We start from the raw sequence: 10,274 nt of genomic DNA, 5'->3' as shown, positions 1-10,274 counted from the left end.
TGAAGGACATCGTGGTAGGGACAAATCTGTTGAAATGTTGTTGCGACACTATTTTTAGCCTCATGCTCGCAGAGATATGGAAAGGTTTGTCCAGCGGTGTTATATTTGCCAGGTTTCAAGGGAACAACTACCAATGCAGGTTTGTACCTGATGGACCATGGACAGATCAGAGCATGGATTTTGTGTTAGGCCTTCCAGGAACGCAGCGTCGTGTGGACTCTATTTTTGTTGTGGTTCATCGGTTCAACAAGATGGCTCATTTTATAACTTGTCGGAAGACATGTGATGCAAGTCAAATTTCTCATTTGTTCTTTCGTGAGGTGGTGCGCCTCCGTGGTATTCCATGCAGTATTACTTCTAACCGAGACACTAAGTTCATGTCTCATTTTTAACGATCTTTGTGAAGGCAAATGAGGACAACTTTGAATTTCAGTACTGCTTATCATCCGCAAACGGATGGTCAGACAGAGGTTGTGAGGGCCTTTTTGGCTCCCATGTGCTAACTTTAGCACCTGTCACATCGGATGTTTGGATACTAATTAGAAGTATTAAACATAGTTTAATTACAAAACTAATTACACAGATGGAGTCTAATTCGTGAGACGAATCTATTAAGTCTAATTAGTACATGATTTGATAATGTGGTGCTATAGTAACCATTTGCTAATGATGGATTAATTAGTTTTAATAGATTCTACAATTGTTACTATACGAGAATTGTGAGATACAATTTCATCTGATTTTATCTATCTTGTTCGTGTAGCTCTTGTATTGATGTACCGGTTCGTTCTAATCCACTACATCAGAGCCGAAAGACGGAGCGGGATTTGATCGGGCGGGCGCGTGACGCCCCGGCGCCCCGCGGATCTCGTGGCTGGGCTAGCTCGGCTGCCGCGGGCGATCGCGCGATGGCGACCACCAGGTGACGGAGCCGCGCGCACCACGGCCCGTCGCCATAGGGCGCCGGACGTGCGGCGCCACCGCGCCACGCCAGAACATGCCCGTGCGTGCGCGCGCGGCCACGCACCGGACGTCCACGTCGCGTCGCGTCACGGCGGAAAAGCCCCGATCGGGCACGCACCGAAACCATCATCACGCCGGCGAAGGCAGCGCAGGTGGAAAAGGGGATTCGTATCGTATGGCTCTCAGGCTCTCAGCCTCGACGTAACCTCGGGCAAATACCGATGCGTGCCATCGGTATCGAGCTCTCCTTTTAGGGAAACTTAGGGAGAACTTTCGTTCGTAACCACTAGATCAAAGGTGAGGCCGGCGGTACGCCGTGACTCGGATCGGGGTAGGGGTAGAATAGGACTAGCAGCTCTGAATCTCCGGTAGGGCGCGTGACCTGTCGACGACGAGGTAAACGGCCATGGCCGAAAGGTCCTTTCATTCCTTTGCTTTGTGCTAGTGCCAGTACCCTGACTGACCGGCTGATCGGTTCGTGACTCGAAAGCTGGTGCAGTTCTGGTTGTCGTACCGGTGCCTGACTTGAAAGCTCCTAGCGTCGTCGCATCAGATCAGCCGACTGTGGCTGAGATAAGTGGCCCGGCCTCCCGGTACGATCCTTCTCGTTTGATCGTTTCTGCCACAGCAAGGTCACGTTCAGTTCCCTCAAAACTCCCAACTTTAACACTATGCAAAAAGAAGATTCTTCTACATGCATGGAGTACTAAATGTAGATGAAATTAAAAATTAATTGCACAGTTTTGTTGTACTTCGCGAGACGAATCTTTTGAGCCTAATTAGTCAATATTTGAAAAATAATTCACAAATACAAACGAAACGCTACAGTGTGCTACAGTACTATAACAGTAATTTTGCACCTCCAAACTTTGGTCAACTAAACAAGGCCCAAGTTAAGCTGCCTTGATCGGTACTCCTCCGTGTACCATCAGTTTCGTGCTTCTCAATAGAAAGGGATCAGAGGGGGTAACTGATCTGAACTCTGAAGTTCAGAGGACGGTTAGGAAAAGTGCTCAGCTCACTGCCCCGATTTTACTCTACCTCTAAAAGTGTGCAGTGCAAGTCACCATCTCTCATCCGGCGAGGGCGGCTGGGCGACGAAAGAGGGCCGTCGCGATCGCGCGAACTCGCGTCCCTGTCGCCGGCGTCACCCCGCACCAGCGGCTTGACCGTCGCGTTTGCGTTGGGTAAGGCGGGTGAATCGCGCGGTTCACGGGAGCCATTCCGCAGCGACACTTTCCGTAACCAAACCACCTCGCTTTACTGAATGTTTCAGCAACTAGGAAGCATTGGAAGCTGAAGAATGTATGCTTTGACAGTAACAGAGTAACTGAATACTAATGTCTTGCAACCGGAGGAAGACCCTTTTGCACGTTGAGCTCCACAGGACAAGGCTCTATAAACTGTTCCGGGGATCTGCACATCCTATTGACCCAGAGGATACTGGATTCCTTACACTTGCACTAGCATTTTTTTTTGTTTATTCACGAAGCAAGATAAGCTGCTATACGGCAGTTCATAAGTTGGAGGGACATTTCACACTTCTCCGGCTCCGGCAGGATATGGCATGGAGCTCTCAAGGAGGTCCAATTTGTCCTGTATAGTGAGCATTTCAAGGACATGCTTATATCATTAAGGGCCAGAAAAAAAACAAAGGAAAAAACCGTTTGCTCAGTTCTATAGTAGTAATAAAGTCCCCCTGGGAAAGCTTATATCTAGAAGAAATGACAGGTATTCTGAGCCAAGAACTGTTTGCAAGGAAGAATTGGTAACTGAGATCTAATCCAAGTCTACCCATATCAATTTGGGAAGGTTGGGATGGGCCTTCATTGCTCTCTCCAGAGGAGCCTTCACTTCAGGATCCTCGGGTGCATCCCACAGATGGATGCAGAGGTATTCCAGACAGGGTAGGCTTCTAAGGGTCTCCACATCTTCCTCGCTGACACTTTCATCCGCACAGAAGAGTAACTTCTGGAGGTTCACAAGTAAACCCCACCAAGCTGCAAGGCCTGATACGGCATCCCCCTCGATGACAAGTTCCCGAAGGCCCAATGGATCAGGGTGTTCTTTGCTTAGATTGTCCAGCAACTCTGGTGGCTCATTTAAGGTATAGATATGCAGAGAATCAAGGTTTGCTTTGGTAAGCTTGTAGATCGAAGAGACAATCTCTTCATATTTCTCCTCCCATTCTTCATCAGCATAACTATTGACAAATATCATGCCCAGCTTCCTCAGATCTGTTAGTTCACCAAGCCGGCGAATGAAGTTGATCGACTGACGATACACGCTGACACCTTCCAATACCCGCAATGCTTTCATGTCTACAATTTTATCAGGCAATACAGCATAATCGTCAGTGACTACTAGAGTTACCAGACATTCCAACCGCCCAACCTGGCAAATGGCTGCTGGAATTTCCATTAGTGTGTCGTGTCCATGTACTTCAAGTGTCCCCAAGTGTTTCAGCTCTGCTGTTGCTTCTGGAAGCTTTGTAACAGCATTTGCATGGTTGAGCCTCAGGTGTCTCAGGTGCAACAAATTGCCTACATCCGCAAGATGATCATCTTTTAACTGCTTACAGTCTTCAAAGGCCAATACATGCAAGAGCCTAAACTCCAACAGAGATGGAATTTCCATATTACCGCCAAAAACATTAAGTGACCTGACGCTAGATAAAACTAGTTCTGATGGGATTTCACCATCATTCTGGATAGACAGCCGACGGACCTTGTTTCCAGCAATAGGATTTACACCAGGTTCTCCTATTAAAGTAACAAAGTTCTCTTCAATGGCCTTGGAAACAATGAAATCAAAAACTGTGTCATGAACCCGGCAGCTATTCACCTCAAAAAATTTGTCTCTCCCTGCTGGTTGGATCAAGCTCCTATTGATGAGATCATTAAAACACCTCTCGCCTAAATCGTATGCTGCTGATATTCCGTTCTGTTCATGGATGAATCCCTCACCAATCCACCTCCTTATCAAATTCTGCTTCCCAATGGTATAATATTTTGGAAATATACTGAGGTACAGTAGGCAAGCTTTAAGATGGAGAGGAAGATCAAAGTAACTGAGCGATAGTATCTTTGACATTACTTCGTCGCTAGAATTTCTTTCAAGTCCACAGCCAATCAATTTTTTCACTCGATCCCATTTCTCCTTTGTTTTTTTCTTGCTGGACAACAAACCAGATATAGCAGTGATCGCTAACGGCAAGCCGGCACATTTCTCCAATATTTGTCCAGAAATTTCTTCAAGGTGTGAAGGGCATTTTTCTTCAGGGTTGAACAATCTTCTGTAGAATAACTGTGTTGAGTCAGCCATACTAAGAGGTGTTATATTGTATATATGTCCATTAGTGGATGATCGACAACATTCCTGAGCCACGTCATTTGTACAAGTAGTGGTGATGATTTTACTGCCACAGCTGGTCATGGGGAAGATATCCTTAATGCTGTTCCATGTCTGCACGTCCCATATATCATCGAGCAGAATGAAGTATCTGCAGAACAAAAATGGAAGAATGTTGTAATCCTTGACCAGAAAAAGGAAAAAAAAAGCTGGCACAATTGTTTAGATGGAATTACAGACTTGACAATATGTTCACAAATCTATGTTAGTTTGAATTACTATGATGTGAAAATGTTGTTAAAATAGAGTGTCTAACGTAAGAGAAATAAAAGAAAAATGAAATGTATTGGGACAGGTTTAAGAAACTTGTGGAGAGAATGCAAAGCCATCTCTTTGCGAAGTAGCGGCTTTGGCACAAGATATGATTGCTATCAACTAGCACAACTTACCATGCTTTATAAACAACAATATAACATTGTATGTGTCGTACATAGCAATCAGTATTTCTTAGAGAGTTATTTAGAAGCAATTTAATAAATAACCCATTGCATGAGCTGGATATATTGTTGTGTTTATGTAACATGGTAAAAACTTGCAAATAATTGATGTTCACATGCCTTTATTAGCAGTCTTCTGGTCTGGAGATGCTCTTGTGAACATAGAGGACCTATGATAGGTTCTTCTCTTTTACTTCATTTTAGACAATAATACAGTCTTTTATACACACATTTGGCCACTATCTCTATATACTGTTTAAGCATAGGAGTATATCTATACGTTAGCAAAATGGCCTGAGAACATAACAAATGTGTTGCAAAATACTATGTACATTTATATTTAGGAATCCAATAAAAAATAAATTTCTTGTAAAATATATAGACTTAAGGATTTGAGTAGCATTTATAAATTTATGCAAGTGTTTATTTGATAAAAAATTACTATCAATACTCTAGTGACGGATATTTTAATACTTTGATGCATATCTATCTCTTCTGAAAAAAGATTTAAATTATATTTCCTCAAAAGAAATGTTGATTAGCTACTCAGTATTCTACCAGAAAGGTCCAAAGAATTTTAGGTAGTACCTTTTGCCTGTGAGGTATTCCCTGATCTTTGTGACAAGTTGATCCTCCCCATCCACTCTGCTAACATAATCTCCCTTAATCACGGCTTCAAAATCTTTTTGTCTCACCACTTCATATAGGATAGTTCTCAAGATTCCCTTGATGTCCGGATTCCTTGATACCGATAAGAACGCCCGATGATTGTATCGACCTTCAAGCTTCTGGTATACCTGGTGTGCCAGAGTCGTTTTCCCGGTTCCTCCAGATCCAACAATGGAAATCACTCTAGTTTGTTGCTGGGCCGAGCCATCTCCAGTCTCATCTTTTTCCAGCAACCTGATGAGCTCGCCGTTCGGTCCGTCGATGCCGATAAGCTTCGTCACATCCTCAAACATCGCAAGCGCTCTTGGATCAACCGATGCAATGTAGGCACTGGCTACGGGCTGGTCACCGGCACTGTACCTTTGATTCCTTTCGGCTGCATCGATGGCTTTTTTCTTCAGATCTTCAATCTCCTTGGCTATCCGATGGCAACTCTTGGTGTTCTCCAGCAAGCTCCTGATCTTCTCCATGAAGCCGTCCGGCTTGGCGGACTTGTCGCCGGCATGTAGCATGAACTCGTCGAGGCTGTCTTCGATGTCGTAAGACAGCTCCCGCACATCCTTCATCCAGAGCCTGTCTTCCTCACCAGGATCTTCGACCTCTGATTTCTCGATGAGGAAGGCCTTTATGGCGTCGAGTTCTTGAGCGAGCAACTCGATCTCGCCGCGCGTCGGCTTGAAGCGCTCGTGCTCGTCGCCAAGCAGAGCCGTCAGCTTCTCCACAACGGGTTGCAGGGCTCCCGTTGCCGCGCTCGCCGCAGCTCCCTCCATTGTTGCGGCCTAGCTCTCAGACCTTGCTCTTCTTTCTCTGTGTGGATGGAGATGAATGGAAGTTTCCGATCTCTCTAGAGCTGTGCTGACTTGAAAGCCTTAATTCCGTTTTGCCACTGCAATTAAATCCGGAGAAGTTCGCTGCTGCCCCCTGCCGTACGTGTTCGTGCGCCACGTTCGTATGCCACGCGTTTGTTCTGGTTTCTCTGCCTTGCTGCAATCGATCCACGCGGCAACGGTTACCGAGGCTTCACAATCCTGATTAATCCGTTCGTGGCTACACCAATTGCTGCGGTTCTGACGGTGCTGCTCCCTTCATCCGTAAAAGAATACAATTTTATGGTTCAGAAGTTGTCAAAAAAAAAAAAAACCCTCTACGGGTACACATAACAATTTAAGTTGTAAGGTGTTGCTAGCTAAATGACTGTATAAATTTCCAGTAGGTTCTTGTGGTGGGTTGGTGCTTAAAACTATCTTCCATTTAAAATATTGTTTGGAGTATGAGTAAATGCGTCATTTACCCATTATTGGTTTGTGTGAAAAATACTAGAGTTGCATTCTTTCCGTAACGGAGGGAGTATGATCTTTAATTTATTTCTCCTTGCGTGCATCGTTTGTCTTTGCTTTCCGCTTCGCGATAGAAAACATATCGAAGCAATTGATAAGAAGGCAGCCAGCTACTCCCTCGTTCCAAATTATTGTTCGTTACACATAGACCTAGATATATACTTATATCTAGATATATAAGTAAAAGTTATGTATCTAGAAAAGTCAAATCGAATTGTAAAAAATATATACTTATATAGCTAGTAAAGTTATGTATCTAAAAAAGTCAAAACAAATTGTAATTTAGCGCTGCGACTGTCCGTGGCTACGACCATCCTTCGCCGGGGCGGCCTCTCCTTCGACAGTTTTCCTCTCGCCACCCTTCCCTCCCGGCTGGCCGCCATCCAACGGGCATTCTTTCAAATTGCCATTGACTTTCGCCCAGTGGACCCCGCTGCCGCAAGCCCTGCCCACGTGGCCTCCCCCTTTCTGCCGTCCCGTCCCCTGTCACGAGTGCCTCTGCCCCTGATAGGACCCGCGCCCCCCCGGGGGTCCTCCCCTGCGTCGCTTCAGCACCCCTCCTGTCCCATCGAGTTTATGGCGCCGCCAAGGGAGAGGCGCCCCCTCCTCCGGTGTGGCCTCCCTGCCTGCTTGCACCTCGGATTCCGTGCCTTCACCCCCGGTGGGTGCCCCGCTCCTCTGCCCTGACATCATTGTTCCCCTTCCACCGTCTGACGAGGACACAGTGTTGGGAGTTGTCAATGGCACCCCCTGCCCGACGACGCTTGCTTCGGTCGCCCGCTCACCGCCTCGGCCGCCGCGCCCAGCCCCGATCCCCTCCACAAAGCCCCTCTTCCCTCCCACCCACCTCTCCATCCTCACCCCGCGCTACTTCCGTTGCTCAATGTCATAGTAAGAATTTTACCAGACATCAAATAGTCTTTATTTTATTATAGTCTTATAGTAGTCTTAGATTTTGCATTTTGATGAGCCCAAAAGTTTATTGTGATCTTTTTGTTCAAATAACAATTAAGGTGAAGCAGGGTCAGGAACGACAAGTCCATAAGCTTTGGCTTCGTCTGCTGACATAAAAACATCCCTTTCCATGTCTTTGGATACAGCCCCCCTCGCTCGCAACCACTCTATCGCTGATTGCAGGGATCCGTCCGCTGCCGGGGTTGTGGGTGCTCCGGCCACCGCCTCTCCAAGTGCCCGCGCTCTCGCCACCGGTCGGCCAGCATGCCAGGTCTGCCTCTGTGGCGGATCCACTTCGGATTTGCTTGATTAAACATGATTAAGCCGCCTGATATGCGACACTCATGCCTTAACCAAGTAAACACGAAGTGCCGTCGGATTTCATCCGATTCAACCACTTGAACATGACCGAATAGCAAACCCACACGAAGGTGAGCGGTTCTAGAGAATACAACAAGTCCAGTGAGTTAAACAAACTAACCATTTAGCTCGGTCACAAAACAACATCAGAGTTTTACAAATTTAGAAGAAAACAACAGAAGGTAAAACAACGCGAGGAAGCTACTTCGTCGGGGTCGGATATCCCTGGTGAGGCCAACTAGACATCAGTGATCCCTCTCCTCGCCGTCCGAGGAGGGATCCCACTCAACCGTCCAACCCGGAGGAAGTTGGGGCGGCCAAGTGCCGGCAGAGGGAGGCTCAGAGGCAGCAACTTCACCTGAAAAAGAAGAGCCACAACAAGGCTAAGCTACTAAGCTCAACAAGACTTAACCGACAGGGAGTGCGCTACTCCACCTCTTCTAGACATGCAAGGCTTTTTGGCTGAGGGGTTTGTTTGCCAAAAGCGCTAGGCGTATCCCTACTTTCAAGTTTTAGCTCCGGTTCTAAGTTCATTATCCGGTCTAGGTTTGCCATCTACTCTAAACAGACACAGAACCAACCAAGGTATATACATCATCATCAAAACCATGTCATCATCAGATTCTTTTATTACTCAGGGTGACATAGCGATCAAGCAGTCTCAAACTGTGAGAGGCAGACGAATCGATTCGGGTTTCTTAACCATGCATGGCGAACCTAATCTCACGACATCCGCGCACCACAAGGGTCGCTTCCTGTGTCGGCCGTCCCCATCAATTCCCAGGCGCGTGTCAGGTCCAAACTTCCCTTGGCATGCAATGCTCCACAGTCCCGGTCTCTACCGTACTGTGACCGCACTTGCACCCACATGATGCACCATGGGAATCGTTCCAGGGACAGCAGGGGTATAAGCCACGCCCTAGTTCAATCAGGTACTAGGCTTCCCCATCTCATACTAGGTATGAGATTAGTACTTTCAAACACTTGATCACGAACACCACCACTGTCGGGCCTTAGCAAGTTTCATAGACAGACAGGGCGATCAGCCGACCACCAAAAAGTTACCCAAATTCCTGCCCCGTCCATCGTCCTTATAGTTGTAACAGAAGGGAAACAACCAACTCCTACAACTCGCGAGTGACAGGAAATCACTCGGCTTTTACCGTTTCCTAATTAAGCAAAGCATCTACTCGGTCCAACAGCTAGTGATCAGATCAAGGGATCTAAGTTATGTGTCTATGGTTCCAAACACTCCTATACGTAAATGCACAAGCATGTTAAAGAAGGCATGTGCAAGTTTGGTAAAACATAGGGAATTCATGCATCCGGGGCTTGCCTTCGAGCAAGGAGGAGGGAAACTGCTCGTCTGCTTGGGCAGCTTCGGTTTCTGGAGGCAGGAGCTCGGCTACACCTTCGTCTTCTGGCACTGGGTGCAGCTCGTAGAAGCCGTCGGCGAGACGCAGATCTACACGAATGCAATGTATTGGTTAGCATTTAGGCGGTTATTTCAACAGCAACACTTGCAAGTTTGAGCCCAGAAACTTGCGGCAAGTTACAGGAGGGTGGGGAGGCTCGATGGAGTTGATGGAGATCAAGATATAAGGGTCGGATGGGGAGGAACTTATGATCTAACCCTTAATCTAGAGGAATAGATGTGCTAGGGGTCCTCAGACGTAACGCTGAAAAGTCCCCAAGTTTTATACATACACCCTCGGTTCAAGGAAAAAGATACAGCCGATCCCTCAGGCGAGGCGGAGAAAGGTCGGCGGAACAGACAGGGTCGGGCGAGACGGAACCGGGGTCGGGCGGATAGGAGGGGTCGGACGAGGCGAACAAGGGTCGGTAGCTTACCTTCGTCTTAAAGATGAGGCTTAGGGTCGGGAAAGAACAGGCTTAGGATAATGGCGAGGACGTCCGGTGGTATGCCGGCGGCGGCGGTGCTTCTTGTGGATCACAAGCAAGCTCTTGTGCAGCACGGGAAGCAGGGGCTGGTGGATTGGGGAAGGTGGTGTTTGAGTGGAGAGGAGAGTTCCTCAGACTTAGGCGGTGGCGCTGTGAGCACGAACAGGGAGCAAGCGGGAGGGCAGCGATGGCAAAGGGGAACTCCGGCGGGGCTCCGGCATTCCATTTTATAGTTGCGCGG

At 47.3% G+C, this 10,274-nt stretch overlaps 1 protein-coding gene across 1 annotated transcript; it reads right to left on the bottom strand.

The window, feature by feature from the left end:
- Nucleotides 1–2,290: 2,290 nt before the first annotated feature.
- On the bottom strand, nt 2,291–6,437 carry LOC101768362 (disease resistance protein RPM1). Its single transcript, XM_004961837.3, has 2 exons — nt 5,400–6,437; nt 2,291–4,465 (listed from the first exon to the last, which is right to left on the bottom strand). Exons 1-2 carry the CDS (start codon nt 6,248–6,250, stop codon nt 2,743–2,745), a joined length of 2,574 nt encoding a protein of 857 aa, XP_004961894.1. The 5' UTR covers nt 6,251–6,437; the 3' UTR covers nt 2,291–2,742.
- Between the last annotated feature and the right edge of the window lie 3,837 nt (nt 6,438–10,274).

The sequence above is a fragment of the Setaria italica genome, chromosome III, assembly GCF_000263155.2.
Source record: "Setaria italica strain Yugu1 chromosome III, Setaria_italica_v2.0, whole genome shotgun sequence".
In the NCBI taxonomy this organism is placed as follows: domain Eukaryota; kingdom Viridiplantae; phylum Streptophyta; class Magnoliopsida; order Poales; family Poaceae; genus Setaria; species Setaria italica.
This window is presented reverse-complemented; position numbering and strand designations above follow the sequence as displayed.